The sequence below is a fragment of the Rhizopus delemar genome, genomic scaffold (genome assembly GCF_000149305.1).
Source record: "Rhizopus delemar RA 99-880 supercont3.8 genomic scaffold, whole genome shotgun sequence".
Taxonomy (NCBI): Eukaryota; Fungi; Mucoromycota; class Mucoromycetes; order Mucorales; family Rhizopodaceae; genus Rhizopus; species Rhizopus delemar.
Window position 1 is genome coordinate 1,875,686 of NW_027137834.1, and position 16,512 is coordinate 1,892,197.

General features: G+C 34.3%; 4 protein-coding genes across 4 annotated transcripts; all 4 read right to left on the minus strand.

Annotated features, from left to right (window-relative positions):
- Positions 1–2,284: 2,284 nt before the first annotated feature.
- RO3G_10903 (uncharacterized protein) lies at positions 2,285–2,698 on the minus strand (the record flags this gene model as incomplete). The annotated part of the gene is made up of 1 exon (XM_067665487.1): positions 2,285–2,698. The coding sequence occupies one exon, from the start codon at positions 2,696–2,698 to the stop codon at positions 2,285–2,287; it is 414 nt and encodes a 137-aa protein (XP_067521588.1).
- A 3,400-nt stretch (positions 2,699–6,098) lies between these two features.
- RO3G_10904 (uncharacterized protein) lies at positions 6,099–7,893 on the minus strand (the record flags this gene model as incomplete). Its single annotated transcript, XM_067665488.1, has 7 exons — positions 6,099–6,281; positions 6,333–6,553; positions 6,604–6,727; positions 6,895–7,127; positions 7,218–7,453; positions 7,508–7,721; positions 7,782–7,893. 7 exons carry the CDS (start codon positions 7,891–7,893, stop codon positions 6,099–6,101), a joined length of 1,323 nt encoding a protein of 440 aa, XP_067521589.1.
- A 1,376-nt stretch (positions 7,894–9,269) lies between these two features.
- On the minus strand, positions 9,270–11,028 carry RO3G_10905 (uncharacterized protein; the record flags this gene model as incomplete). The annotated part of the gene is made up of 2 exons (XM_067665489.1): positions 9,270–10,499; positions 10,561–11,028. 2 exons carry the CDS (start codon positions 11,026–11,028, stop codon positions 9,270–9,272), a joined length of 1,698 nt encoding a protein of 565 aa, XP_067521590.1.
- Positions 11,029–12,826: 1,798 nt separating this feature from the next.
- On the minus strand, positions 12,827–15,412 carry RO3G_10906 (uncharacterized protein; the record flags this gene model as incomplete). The annotated part of the gene is made up of 7 exons (XM_067665490.1): positions 12,827–14,036; positions 14,094–14,194; positions 14,255–14,342; positions 14,396–14,522; positions 14,571–14,844; positions 14,904–15,065; positions 15,113–15,412. The coding sequence occupies 7 exons, from the start codon at positions 15,410–15,412 to the stop codon at positions 12,827–12,829; spliced, it is 2,262 nt and encodes a 753-aa protein (XP_067521591.1).
- Positions 15,413–16,512: the final 1,100 nt, after the last annotated feature.

Sequence of the window (16,512 nt, forward strand, 5' to 3'; positions counted from 1 at the left end):
TTTGGAATGACTGTAATTCATCTATAACATTGGACCCCGTGTGAAATCAGGTATCTTTTGCTTTGGCTCCTTTCTGTAAAATTATCAATGCAACTTTGTTTAATAATCAAAAATCTAATTATTTAGTAACGCTCACTTGTTATCCTGCTGCTAAAAGTAAAACTGCAAAAACAAAAAGAAAAGAAAAAGAATTAATAATGAACTTCTTAAGAGGTATCATTTGGTTTTTCATGCCTTGATGCTCATCATCCATCTAAAAATTAGTTTTGAAATACCTTCGTAAGGCAATTTCAAATATGTGAAATCCCAATTATCCAGTTTAAAGCTTTTATCTTTGTGTGAAATAAAATGATAAGTTTCGCGTACTTAATGCCCACGAATTAGATAAGCTTTTTCCTCTTTATTTAAATATATAACTTATGTTAAAAATTGTATAAGAAATTATCTTTACTTTTATGTATTATTTAAAGCTTCATTGATATATGGCAAAAAATAGAGACACATGATTTTTATGAATTTATTTGTTATAATTATTAAAAGACATTAGTTTTTTTTTTTTTTTTTTTTTAAAAAAAAAAAAAAAATTAATTACTGATTTTGTCTTGTATATCAATAAGGGAAAATGTGATCAAAGCTAAATATTGGAGCAAATAAGCAGAGATCTAAAAAGCATCACTTCTATTTCTGTTTTTAAGGAAAGCTATCCTCCATTGTCGCGTTTCTGGCTTTGAAAGATATGAGCTACTCTTTAGAATTGTACTCTTTAGGCCGTGGCTATGATTGCAATGTAGATGAACATCCTTTCTGCAGGGTCATTTCTTTTATCTCAAAAATCATTTGAATATCATCAACCAACAACTTAAAGAAACAGCATATTCATGCTTTGAGATTTGGTTAAGAGAATGAATACAGGAAAACATTGTTGACGTTAACAGCATGTGAGGATGAATTACAAAGCTAAATATGCGCAAAAACCATTGCCCAATTTTACGAAGCAGTTGAATTCAAATGTTATTTATTAGCATCATGTCATTTTCTAACATACTAGGAATCATTATACGAATAAACTACCTGGAGTGGGTCATCTGTATACCAGAACTAGCTCGCAGACTAAAAAGCATATCCCTCTTAACACAAGTATTGATTAAAGTGCCATAGCATATTCAACGTTCTGCATTAATCTCTTGGATTAATCATACGCAATCTATCCCCTTCTTTACTTGGTAATGTTCCTACAAAAACAACACGGATAAAAGCGAATTCAGAATTAATAAAATACATTCTTATTTAATTTCACATTAAGCAAAGCAGAAGGCAAGTCGATAGGCACTTTTTTATACTTTAGAATCAATATAAGCATCATTATGATTTTTTTTCTTTCTTCCTCATGCTAATATTTGTGTTTACTTGAAAGAACTTGTCTGATGATTCATTTAGATATTATTTTGACTACATGTACTTGTTGAGTATTGAAATAACACAAGTTATCACTAAAAGCACTATATTTAAGCTTAGTATCAAATATATCCATTGAATACACTTTGATACCTTTCATTATACATGTCTGCTTGCATCTCTCTCTTTTTCTTTGAAAAATGTACTTATAAAACTACGCAACTATTAATTATAATAAAAGACTCTTGACGGTTTATACTCTATTAAATAAAGTAACAAATTGAAGATGTCGTTGCATATGGTCTTTTATAGATTGCATAACCATCATTTATTTTTTTTATCGAAATAGTATTTCTGTTTGCTTCTTATCATATGCATGATGTTACAATTTTCTGGTTCACCACACAAGACATAAACCATAGATGTTGCTTAGCAGCTATTTGTATGGAATTTTAAAATAGGCCAAGAAACGGTTTTCCTCCTTATAGGAATACACATACACTCATATCAGAAGCAGATTTTCAAAAGGTCTTTAAATCAGAAAAATCAGTTGCTGGATAATGGAATATGAAATTGAGCATTGTTTTAATTGTTAAACAATTGTCTCTCCCTTATTGATCTCAGCGACTTTCTGCTAATTAATAAATTCATCATTTCCTTTTCTTATGCTTACTTTCAATGTACATTCTACTAATAGAATACACGTGTCATTTCTACATGATCATGATTGCATTCAGTATTTATATTCTTATTGTTTCAGACAAGCACAATTCAAATAACTGCAGAATTTTCATAATTATATTGATGTAAAAACACGTTAGATCTAGGCCTGCTGGTGTAGTATAGAGACAAAATGGGTTGATTAAAAGTATCTTTTATTTAAACATTTTTAATCTTTAATAGCTGAGACTACTACTTCTACATTCATCCCTTTTACAGCAAGGGACGTAACGCCAACGCATGTCCATAAAGGAGCTCTTTCACCAATATACCGTTTGAACAAAGCGGGGAATAGAGTGCAGACACGTTCAGTAGTTTCAGCAAAGTTGGTATGATATGAAGTAACACTGTAAACATCTTTCCAGGAAGCACCTACAGTACTCAATACATGCTCAACGTTTTTAAAAGCTTGTTCAATTTCTTCTTCCAATGATTTATATTGAAATGAATATCCATTTGTCAAATCACCCCAACCGCCTTGACCTGAAATATCAATTCTGTTTCCATTCTTCAAAACCTGATGGTAATTAACATCTTCCAAGATCTTCTTGTAGCTATCAGGAGAAGTAATAACTGGAGCCATTTCTGCTTTTTTGCGTGTGGTTTTTTTCTTTCAAGTTAAAAAACAAGGCTTTCTTTTATAGTTGTTTTTAAGGTCAGAAGCTTTGTCTTTTTATGTGTCGCCAAAAGCCTTGGCTAGCGTATAAATTTAATGAATCAACCAACACTTTTGATAAAATGATAACTTTTAGATGCAAATTTAACCAAGATAGCTTACTCTCATATACTATTAAGCAAGGAATATCTTTTAATACATACTCGATTTCTTACCCAAAAAGAATCCTCACTTTGAATGAATAACTATAGTAAGATCAAACCTTTTGATTATTAATAAGTTGATTATTAATCAAGGTTTCTATCGCTAATTAAATAACTACGAATATAACTAACATAATTAGAAAATAACGACTAAAGACTTCTGAGAAAAATCAAAAGCTTGGAAAAACGTCAATGCGATTTCAGAGTTAAATCACCGACAGCCTCGTTGTACATAAACAGAGCCTATTTTTTCCTATCTTTTACATATTTTTAAGTCTTATTATACAAACTATTTATAATTATGTGAAGCTTAAACATTTTTATAAGAAAATGATAAGTTATTAGTTTTAAGCTGTTAATGCAGTCCTTTTTCCCCTTGCATAAAGCATACTCCGATGTAATGCCGATCAAGATTGTCAGACACATTTTTAATCTACGTAGTTTTCTTGTGCAATGATATGTATCCAGATACCAGGAATAAACAACATAAATACTTTGAAATCATACGATGCTTAGCAATAACCGTCTTAGGTTGCATTTCATCAATTAAAAAGCAAATGTTAGAAAATTGCGTAAGATTTAGAAATAAAAAATATTTTTATTAAATATCAAAACTTAGCCAAAAGATGAATACCATATATTCTGTATACTTTTCTATGATATAAAACTATACCAGTATCGAAAAACTTTTGATTTCATATACAGATATAAATAACGGATTGTTACGTTTATTAAGACTTTGAAAAATCATCGCAGTATGCTTCTTTAATAGTGTGAAAAAGAACTAAAATACACACTTGTAAGTAGCATTAACACTAGATGATTTAATAAGCTTGTGCATAAGCCCATGGGGTTTTTTTCTTGTTTCAGTTCTGGAGATTAAACAATATGCTGGGTTTTAATGTAATGCCCCTTTGTCCGATAAGTTTCCATTTATGAATAAATTATTACGCGTCCCTGTGAATCCTTTATAGAAAGAAAGTTAATAGACAGAATAGTTAGCTAATTTAGGTTATTCTAATTCTATAAAAAGCACATATTCTGAGGTTTACATAAAATTTTCTTCGATCCTTTTTATGGTCCTACTGATCAAAAATAGATCTTAAAGCATAAACCTCTATTATTCACACGTTATGCTCTTTTATTTTGATTTCCAAAGATAGATCCAGAAAATATTTAAATTGTCTATTAGTTGACAATCAACGCAAAAAATACACTTTTTTTTTTCTTTTACAAATGAAGATTGAGAGAAGGAAAGTAATACATATTGCGCATTCTACGAACTATCTAACCATCTTCAATGGAAAATTAAGGATCACAAATTAACATATTGCCAGCAATTATTGGGAACCATTGCTTTTAGTCGTATTAAAATCAATAGAAGGAAAACAGTACTTCGTTTTGACTCGTTGCCACCTTATTATCACAACGTCTTCACAGATACAGGTAAACACATGAAACCCTCTGCTAAATCAAAAAATCTTTAAACAACCAAAACAGCGGTGAAAGGATTTAAATAATTTGTGAATTGAAAATGTTTGGCGAGTACCTCTTAAAACCATATGGGTTCCAGAATACAGCAAGGAGGTTCTCTAAGCTATATTACAAGACATAGAGTATGTATTCTTTAAATTAGCCATTAGAATCAAAGCCTACTTGAATCATTAATTTACTATGAAAATGCACAAAGAAATTGAGCTTCCCCTTCTCAGCCGATACACACCAATAAGACACTTAGCTCCTCTGGCTATATATTTTTCTTATAGACTTACCAAATGAATACTAAAATATATTCTTGTCTTGGATGAATTCCAGTACTTTTCTTTTTTGAAGTTCCTTGCTCAATTCGTCGATCAATACTGTTACCTCAACCTCCAATATGTCACTAAACTTATTCACAGCACCAAGACTCAAAATAATAGCAGCTATAGACTGCAACTAAGATGAAGAAAGTTAAAAAACCATTGGTATAACATCTTACAATCTGTTTTCCTATTTTTTTTTCTGTTGACCATCATTTTGGAAAAAAAAAAAGCTTCCCTTTAGATAACAAAAAAGCACTTTTGGTTTATTGATCTTTAAATGGCATAATCTATTTTCTTCTTACCTATTGTATTTAAAATAAATATTGATAGAGAGAAATAGTAAGGCCTTGAGGAGGCACTACTGTTTGCTTTAACAAACATACCACCAGTCATGACCCATATTTGACTTCTCATGCGAACCTTGAACATAAAATTCATTTCATGGTTTGGCTTGAAGGAGCTTTTTATCAAAGATAAACACATTAAATATACTTTGAAGGAAAAGATATTTCTTGGGACCACTCTTTTCTTCTGAATCTTTCAAAGACAAATAAAGAAAAAGAAGAAAGAAAGCGCTAACAGGTATTAAAACAAAGGCGTTTTCTTTGGTTCTATTAATATTGCTGTTACTGAGATCAACTTTTCATATATAAAAGAGCTTATACAGGAAACTCCGGAGACAATTGCTAAAGTATTTATATCATTTTAAAAATTTGGCACAACCAAGCGAGGGTTTGAATGATTGCCTAAGCAAAAAAATAATTTTAAGCAATAAATTACATTTATCCTTATTCGTTACATACAGTTAGATCAATTCTTGCTCGATACAACCTTATTTAGAGTAATGATATATCAGCAAAGGAATACTGATATTGTGCTTTCCTATTCATCTAAAGATTCTAACTAAATATTTCTTTGTAGTTTTTCATTTGTAGCTGATATCAAGGATTTTATTATATCAAGAGAATCACAATGTTTGTTTGAATTAAAAAGTAATCAAAATCTGAGGTAGAACATTTCCAAAAATTGCGACTATTTTAGTAAACCTAGTGAACATCCGTTATATTGACTACATGAACTGCATCAACTGGTCATTACAAGTACTTTTCTGTCTTTTATATAAAATGTATTCGACGGTCTAAATTAAAGAAAAAACAATTTACTAAAGTTCACTTAACTCTAGTAAATATTATCTCTCGTTGACTGATTTCGATGTTTTCTACAGAGAGAAGGTTCACTCTTTTATACATAAACTCTATACTCATACAACTTTTTTTTCCGAGCATTTTTTATGATTAGAGGGAGCTTGTATTACTTTTTAAGAAAGCATTGGGTAATCATTAAATATAATTTATCCATTTACAACTGTGTATCATGTCTTTTAATCAATCGCACTTTATAAGGGAGCGGTGCGATAGTAGAAGCCTTATCTACACAATCATCCAAATTTGGATAAATTTTTTCTCCAGTAGACGAAATGAAGGGTTCGATCGTACATCTTTGGAAGAATTGAGCCATCCAGTTAAACATTTCACTTTCAGCCTACGATAGTCATGAACAAACCGGTTACAATAAAATGAAGGTCAAGCTTACCATATAAATACCAGGACAGATACGTCTCCCCCAGCCAAAAGTAAACAACTCTCTGTTCTGTATGCTACCATTACTGGAAGCATAAAGAGACTTTGGGTCGTCTAAATAACGCTCAGGCTTGAACTTTTCAGGTTCAGAAAACAGTCGAGGGTCATTGTTCGTTGTGTGCGCATTGCTGATTAATATGGTACCTTTGGGGATAACATAATCCTTATAGACAACTGTATGGTATGAGTATGCGATGTCAAAGAATGTTTGGGTAGTAGCCTACCGTCTTTGGTTGCTTTGTGAGGAACACCAAAATATATAGAGGGTCGATATCTTAGAGTTTCTTTGATGACAGCGATTAAACTTGGAATCTCTTTGCGTTCGGTGAACATGGGTAATCGACCATGCTTATGAACAAATGAGTCTATCTCATCAGACATTTTCTTTTGCCAATCGGGATGATGACAAAGGATTGCAAAGGCCCATGCCATTGAGTTAGAAACAGTATCAATACCCCCTATCATTAACTCATCTTTTTATAAAAGGAATATTAGTTTTACTATAAATCCTTTACTACCACATTTGACGTACTTGTAAGAGCAACTATATTTTGCTCATCGATTTTTAATGAATCTTTAATTTCATCCAAGTTCTTTACTAAACTCGGTCGGTCACTAAGACGAGCCAGTTGAACGAGATGACGGTAAAGAGGACGACTGCTGTTCTCGACAAAATTCTTCATCTTTCTCTCCTTTCTAAAAAGCACATCCAAAAAGGACAAGACAGGAAAATAAGCACTCAAATCACCTACCAGACTAATATAGTGCGCGTTTTCTTCCATTCCACTGATTATACGCTTATACAAAGGATCTTCAACAGACTTTGCACCATCTATACCAAAAACTGTAGCCAAGATGATGCTCATGGCCGTCAAGCGAGTATAAGCCAAGGGGTTAATACTTTCATTCTTTTCTTGAGCCTCAAAAGCATCCTTTATCATCAACTCTACACCATTTCCAGTCTCTCTTGCGATCGTCTCTTGCAAGATATCCACTGTGTTTGGTGAAAGAACATCCAAGGCCGCTGTTCTTGTATTCTTCCAAGGTTTACCATAATCTGTGAATACGATACCTCTACAAGACAAATATGACTTGGCATTCTCTTCAAGAAAACCTTTCTCTCTTTACCTTTCACCTTCACCGTGATAGCCAGTACCATACGTAAAAAAAGGTCGACCAGAGGTCACGGATCCCTTGGACATGAACAATTCGTGTGCCATTTCTGGATCTCCGATAAACACCCAGTCCTGTACTCCCATCTTAATCCGAAAGAGTGGACCTAATTCTCGATGCCACTCTGTGACTTTGAAGCTTGGGTACTTGCCAAAGAGTGGTAGATGACCTTTATAACAAGAGAGATTAGATGCGACAGGCTATGAAACCAATATTTTCATTATTTTACCAATGTAAAAGTATTCTCCTTTGGGTGTAGGAATATCTTTCAATCCAGCTGTTTTAGGTTCTTTGGATTTCTTGATGGCTCTTTTGATCATCCAAGTGACTACTACAGCCATAACTGCAGAACTTAAAATAGTGATACTCTTTCGATCTATTTTTTTAATAATTGTTTGATAATCCATGAAGTTAAAGAAAGAAAAAAGAGAAAAGAAATCTTCTTAATTCAATGTTACGTCGATTACACAAATAAATTGTCTTTTAGACCAAAACTATTTGTTTATTTTCAAAACAAAACCAAAATATTATTTATTTGAATACATAATTTGTGTGGACTCATGAACCCCTCTTTCTCATTTTCAGTATGCTTTATATTGGATTGTAACCTTTTTTTTTTTTAATCAAGTGAATAACTCTATTTGTTTTTAATGTGACCATGCTCTCAAGATGATGTAGATTTAAAAGTATTTTTCTTTTCATTTTCCAATAGAAATACAGCAAGAAACAGTCTTCACCAACTAACCCTCAATTGAACTTCATTCTGATTGTTATCCTATCTCATTTAGTAAATACATTCGCTTTTTATATATCATGTCATCCTATTCAAGTCATTTACGTTCATAAGCAAAATTACTTTTTATTCATTCAAATATTGCTTGAAGAAAAAATTACCTAAAGAGAGATAAAGGAGATGAATTGAAGGTGGTGTACATTTGGTTCACATTCAACTATATTTTAAACCCAAATTGATGCTAATCACATCATGTATATTTAAAAGGAAAAGAACAATTTACATGATCCTTTCTTTTAACGCGTGACAGTGAGTCAATCTAGACCTTGAGCCAGGGTTCTCATTTATTGTGAACACAACTAGATTTAGGGATCATCCGTGCTTTATCCCAAAAAAAAGCTCAGGTTGTCTATCGCCTCTATTTTTTTAGTCAACAAAGGTGAATGATGAATAGGCATCTATTTTATTATTAGTAGGTCTAAAAGACAGTCTATACAAATCCATCTATCATCATTCTATTTATCCCTACCGTTCTCTTTCTCTCTCTTTTCTTTCCCTTATGCACCAGAGTAAATCACATGCTGTACCCCGACCAAGTTTCATCTTATTATGGTGATAGCTGTGGAGAAAGATCACACTTGCTCACACAGACCATCAACATGCACTTTGCAAATACAAACAACTTTTTCAAAATCCTCCCACTGCTCTTGTATCACTTTCAAAAGCATTTACAAACTATCATAAAAGTTCCTCAAGAGCAAGAGAACAAGAAGGGAAGCTATCTTTGTTCTTTAAAACACTATGAGATAAGGAACCATGCTTTCTTTTATAAACAGATTGTATCCACTGAGTTGTGTCTTTAGAATAAAAATTTATTGCAAAATGCAGTAATATGCGAAAAATAATAAGAGTTTCTTCTTTTTAAATAGAAAAAGGAAATATCAAATGGGAAGGTTGAGAATATTATATAACAAGGTCATTTGTTTAAAGGGAGAGCACTGCATTGGCTTCTTTATCTGATTCACTCTCGTCCATACGCATCTCTGGATGAGTCAAGGTGGATTCATTCAAGTCTGTCGTATCGATCAAGTGATAATCTTCTTTAAAGAGTGAACTGTGAACGAGCTGTTGAAGTTGTTGAGGTGACCAACCATCTTCTACAGCTCTTTCGATGCCGCCTCTTCTATTAATCTCTTGTTCCAGCAGTGCTTCCGTCTTCTTCACAGACAAACGATAAGCAAAGATATCTTTACGCTGTTGAGCAAGGGCTTCTATTTCGTATTCCAACACTGCCTCCATCTCATCAAAATACTTCATCTTGAGCTCCAATTTCTTCATCTCTGAATCAACCACTGAGTGAACCAATCTCTTAATCTCCCGTTCTTCAATAGTAGATAACGATTTAGCCTTGGCAGCAGCAGATCCCAGTGCAACAGATGCGGCTTTTTCAATTAGTGTGCGTGGCTTTTTGTTCGTAGGCTGCTGTTCACCGTCGACATCCATCTCGTCATCTGTCTTTTTTCTTTTATGTTCCTGACAAGCAATAGCTGCCTCTGCAGCAGCTGAGGCCACCTCGGGATCAACAGCAGAGGCCAAGAAGGCCAAGATGGACATGACTGGATTATCTGCTTGAGAAAAGGGCACACGTTTATGATGGATGATGTTGCTTTGTATATCGCTTTCTGCAGCACGATAAGGTTCCTCGATAGGTAACTGTAAAAAGTGATAGATACACTGCTCTCTTGACTTTGTGCCCACGTAGTCAGCTATCGTATTCCAATCATCGTCATACAACTCAATGGCCTCCAGCAGCAGTAAGGTCTCTTCATCTGACCATTCCTTTGCTCTCTCTTCCTTTTCCTGCTGCTGGTTTTCATAACGAATGAAATCACTGCTAAAGCAGGTCGCTGGGAAACGACCGTCTTTGTAGCAAACCAGACAAAGATCCATATTTTTTATCTTTAAGCTGTGATAACGTTCCCGAGTACAATCTGTACCGCAAGTAGTGCAAAAGTATTCCTTGAGGGGCTTATTGTTCGCTGCTTCAAAGACCTTTTTCCTCAGCTCCACATTCATCTCACCCTTTGGTGTTGCTGACACGCTGGCCTTTACGTTTGGTTTGAAAGGAGCTAACCCACGAGGTGTATCTGCCGTGACTCTAAAGTGTCCTGTGAATGGTGGACCTATGGGTGATGGCCAAGTAGAAGGATCACACTAAAGAAAAAGAAGCTTATTAGATCAACAGTATCCTACTTTTTCTTATTGTTCTATTTACTTGGCTGTTGATTAAACCCCACTGTTCCAAAAATGCATGCACTCTCATAATAGCACACACGTCACCCGCAAGATTTCTTCTACAGGCAGTTACTGTCAAATATTCTTTTGGATTAAGACGATAGGTATTGATCATAAAATCACGATAGTCTTGATAAATGGTAGGTGTCTTGGAGGAATTAGTATGAGTAAAAAATTCAGGCAGTGAAACGCGTTCAATTTGATGAATGGAATTAAAATCAAACCAAGAGGTATAGGATGGCAATTGTGCTGGCTTTGTTTGATCCATCAGGTATTTATATGCTTCTAATTCAAGGTTTGTACGGGAAGTCTTGGCTGTTTCTTGTAATTTGGATGGCTCAGACTGCTGATCTTCAGCTACTGTTTGTTTTGGTGACTCAGTCTGAATGCTTTCAGGCTTTACATTTATTAATTCAGTTTCCATTGATGTTGATTGTTGTGATTCCATATGAAAGGATGAATAGAGAGAGAAAAAAACGAAAATAAAGGACAGTGTTTTGAACGGATGACGCAAGCAATATATTCAAATAGCGAAAAGTACAACCACTGTGACCTCTGGTTGCCTTTGATGAACATGGCTTGATCTTTTGCATGCTTTGAAAAGAGTGAAGTGAATACATCGGCTGTGCTACTTCAAACTATAAGAAGTGAATTGCATGCAAAGAAACAGATGGTAGAATAAACGATTAAAGTAAAAGATACGACAAAGATTTTATAAAAATCCGACAAACAATTTTGAAATGCTGTGAAAAAAAGAAAGGCTGTCATGTCTATTAATACAGAAAGGTGTAACAATAAACAAAGACACAAGCAAGACAAGCTGGTTTTAGCTTTTTCCAAAAATATATTAAATCTAGAATGAGCCCTTTTTTTGGGTTGTGATCATGTATTAAAAAACATATAAATACTCAGTCAATATTTTATCTTTTTTTTTTCTTTTTAATTTTTTTAAAAAAAAGAAAAAAGAATTCAACAATGCTTCAATTTTGGAATGAATGGAGACGCAAAGGAACAATGGCTTCTATGAATCAAAAAGATGAAGATAATAATCGAATGGTTAGAACTTGTTCAAATAATTCAACTCCATCCAATTGGAGTATAGACTGGAGTGAACCAAAAAGGACTTTATCATTCAAAGAAGATTATGTCTCATTTCCAAGTGTCGAACCATCTCAAGTCGAAACTTCTTATTCCAATTAATTTATTTTCTCTCCCATTCAACAGCATCTACCTTGTAAATAATACTCTTTTACCTTCTTTTATATATAAGCATACCAACCTATGAACTATTATAACTTTTGTATATGTAATCTTTTTCTCATTAAACGCATCAATATAGTGTATGCTATTTTATAATGATGTTGATCAATTGTAATCCTAACAAAATAAGCATTGTACGACATTTTTTCTTGCTCTAGTTCCTATTTATTCTTTTTGTCCGTGGGTAAAGTCTATAGGGTGTGTATGACATCTTTCTTATGCAATTTATTGTCAGTGAGACTGGTTTTTAAAATAATGTTGCCACTCATCTTAATGGCACCTTCTTAATTCATACATTCTAATTAAACACACTGAACTAGAGAAAATAAGAGAAGAATAAAATAGATAGAGCAAAAACACGTTTTCCCTTGTGTTTAACATTCGCTTTACTAACCTGAACCCCCCTCCCTTTATTTTTATAGTCTAATTATAAAATAATGACTGAATCCATTGTTCAATTATCTTTCATTTGAAAGATAGTCATAGTTAATTCGAAATAATTCATCAACCACACATCATCTTTTCTTGTACCAGACTTGTTGTCAATTCATCTGTTACATCATCTTTTTTTTTTTTTTTTACTACTTTTTGTCTCTTTATTCTGGTCTAACCATCGCTCAATCTCTTTCTCCTTTGCACATCCTCCTTTAAGCTTAATCATAACCAATTTTGTCATTGTTCTCTTGTCGAATTCTTCAATTGGAGACTTGTATGACTTAATAGCTTGAATAACGTAATCAGAAGTACAAGATAGACAAATAGTTTCGGAGATAAAATTTGATGCTAACAAATACAATCATTTCTAATTAGAATTCAACATTATACCTCAATCATATTTAATAAAAGCCAAGATTTAATTTTCCACTACTCAGATAGATTTGATGTTAAAAAAAAAGGGGGGGGGGGGAAGGAGAAACTGAAAACAGTACTTTAAGCATACTCGCATGATATTGTATAGAAAAAGTAAGGGAAATGAGTCGATAATTTTATTCATCTTCAACATCACTATCTGGGCCTGCCATATCAATATCAGGAATGTCAAAACCAGAGATATCTTCTTCAATCGTTTCTTGTTCTATTCTACTTTCGATTCTTATCTCTGAAGCATCTTCTTTTGCTTTAGTTAATTCAACCTTATTGGTTGTGATCTGATTGGCTAAAGCTTCCTGAAAGCTCCTTTCAATCTCTTCCACTCTCTCCTCTTTCTCTATCACCAAAACACTTTCTGACTGTTCTCCTTGATCTCTTGATTTGCTCACCAGAGATTCATTTGCATCGCTTGACTCAATTCTACTTTGTTGTTCAACAGTGACCTCTGTCTTTTCTGGTCCTGCCGTCTTTTCCAGCTCGTGCTGCATCTTTTCGGGCAATGGCTGCTGTTCAGGTACTTTTTTCTCTGTGTGATCCAAGGGTCGTTTTGCTCCGATAACAGCAGGTTCAGATCGCTCGGCTGGCGTTTGTTCAACGTGGGTCGTGAGGGCGCTCATATGAACAACAGGTGATTCCTTTGGTAAGGCACGTTGAACGGGAGGTAACCTTGCGTGAGTGATAAGGTCACAGACAGACAATCCCTTTCTGCAAATAGCCTGTAGTCCGTGCGCTGATTGATTCATACCAGCCGTAAACAGACGTGACGCATGAGGCAGGATACTGGCCTGGGTCTCAATTGGATGTGTAACAGAGGCGAGTAAGCAATTGTATAATTCAATCTTGACTAGGTTAACTTCTTCATCCGTCAGGTCAGAAGGTGGGACGAATTGCAAAAGTCTGGCTAAAATGACTGAATCAATGGATGCTCTCTGTGCATTCTCAAGAGCAAAACCAAAGATACTCAGGAAACTAGCCAATGCTTGCAAAGCTGCCATCTGAACATCTGGAGCTGAAGCAGACACAAGTTTGCTGGATATGGAGTCAGAATTTGTAAGATCAGTCTTTCTCTTCTTGTGTGATCCCTTGGATTGATTGGGAACAACTAGGCTGGCCGATTTGCGCTCAACCGTCTGAAGGTCTTCTATAATGGCAGTTATCAAAGGTTTAGTGAGGCTTTCGGCAAAGGTATATCCACATTTTTCAAGACATAAAGTTATCAATTTGTATACGCAAACTTTAATCGTTCTTCTTTGTTTGTATTCGGTTAATAGACGATGCATAATTCTTGAAAATAATTTGCTGTATCGTAGCATTTCTTGTCCGGTACTAAAAGATGATATATAAAAATTCATTCTGTGTGTTTTGAAGGGAAAAAAGTCTTACCAGTATAATAAGCTACTAAGCATTTTACTGGTACTGTAATGCAAGGTAGGTAAGCACATCATTAAACTGATAAATTCACCTTTATCTTTATAATCACGCATCTACAATCATCAATCACTATCAGTCTTTTTCTTACTGTAACAAAATATGATATGTATTACCAATGAGCCCTCAAAGACGTTATAAATACGGCAAATAAGATCCACCAACTGCACTACAGGAATACGGACAGGAACACATGTAGAGGATCTATAGAGAAATATGTTTAATGCTTCAACCCTATACTCTTGCTATTTTCATACGTCAAAAAGGTACTAATACAGTCTTGTACAAGTTCAATTCTTTTCATAAGGACTGGGAAAGCTTCAATATAATCTCTGTCAACAGAAAGGAAAGGATAGCCAGATGGTAACTCGGTGTCAATTGTTTCTAAAAGTTCACAGTTAACAAGATGCATACTTGAAGAAATTCATCTACCTTCATCAACCGTGTCAAAAAGTCTATTTAAGCATTGATGTACTGATCCAACTAGTCTCAACAAATGATCTCTCCATAAATCTGCCATGACAGATTTGCCACCAGTTCTATATAATGATGCCATGCATTTATTTGCTTCTAACACTGTTTTTTCATCCAAATCCCTTGATCCATCAAGACATGAAAGACAAAGCTGAAGGGTTTGTTCGGCGATATGCTTACTGTTTGAAGGAAAATGTGCGTTATTGGCTGCTAATGCAGAGAGAACGCTGGGCTAGATGATAGAGTTAAACATCAATCCGGTCATATACAGACGAGAAAAAAAAAACTAACCAGTAAAATTTCCTTTTGAGCCAATTGTAATAAAAGTTGATTGAATCTTTGCATGTTAGGTGTTGCTACTTCTCTGTGCAGTTCAGGTTTATCATGTGTGTAAGTAAAAATAAATTGAAGTGTTTCAAGCGCCTCCTTGTGGATCATGTCAGCTTCATTTTTCTATAAACAGTGTCAGCTTTTGTCTAGTGTATCAAACGCGTACTTACAGCAATAAAGGCAAGAAGTTGTGCACACCACGTTTTGGCATTAGCAACAAGTAAGCTGTGAGAACTTTCACATGTGGCTCGAACAAGAGTAATACCGCACCAACGTACAGTGGAAACTTTGGATTGTAACAGTGAGTTCAAACGGACTGTCCACTTTTTATGTAAACTGGCCGACTCTTCGCTGAGCTCTGAAGATTCAGAGAATAGGCCATGGTTGACAATGGCGTCAAGAACAAACGGTAAATTCTTGATCAAGACGGCTTCTTTAGACAAATAAAAGTTGATTAAAGTCTCAAGCATTTGGTTGGTTTGCGTTGAAGATGGCATGTTGGACTCTTTTCTTTTCTTTCTCTAAAGAGGGGTGTTTTCTGTGATTTTTGTATTTGACAAAAATCCTAATAAAAAGCCTCCTGAAAGCAAAATAGTCACAACTTAATTTATGCAAATTTCATTGCCCACTCTAAATGGACTGACGATGATTGAAGAAAATGAATACAGTATGGTGTTCACAGTGCCAATAATCGGTTTTGGGATATTGAATTGGCGAATTTATAGAGGATCAATTGGAAAGCAACTATCATCCGAGCAATGTCTTTTTCTATAGAGAATAGAGAGGTCAAGATCACTTTATGTAAATAACTATTCTAAATAAGCTTCTTTAAGCGCCTTTCAAAGATGTCTACAAAATCCTAGATGAATCCTTTGATGTCCTGAATCGAAAAATATTTGCAAAATTTGTTATCTTTGTCCTCAAACTGAGTACTTCTTATTTTGTCCTTGCAAATTGCCTAGAATTGTTCTGTAACGTTGATCTCTGGTGTATAAGGAGGGAGCTAAACACAACAATCGTCTTTGTGCTCAGGCCTTTAGTCAACAATATAGAGGCTGAGAGAGGGCTTTATCTTTGTCACTTCACTTTATGAGATTTAGCTCATTTTACTTTCTTTAAAGCTTGAAGGATTCTACGATTATTACTGATAATGCCCGTTGCGAAGCTTCCCCAAGAACTGTACGTAATACTGCTTGTTTCGTTTGTATAGTGGCAGCGACTAATGTGCTACAGATGAACGAGTAAAGGAAGTTGGTATGTTAATATTACAGCTGGCTTTGTCAACGAAAACGCAGTTACAGAGGAAAATTCATACCAGCCATCAATCTTCCCATTCATAAAAAAGATTGAATTTTTCCTCGTTATTTCTTGCAATAAGAGTACGGTTAATTCTCTTGACAAATTGTATTCGTTTGATAGGAAGACCCAACAGCTGTATATTTCATATCGAAGCCTTTGAATGTCTTTATCAAACCAACAACGGTATCCTTTATCTTTGCAAAAGAATCTTCATCGAAAATACAAAAGATGCTATTTGTGCTCCTCTTGCAGTTGGCTCTTTTATTGATTT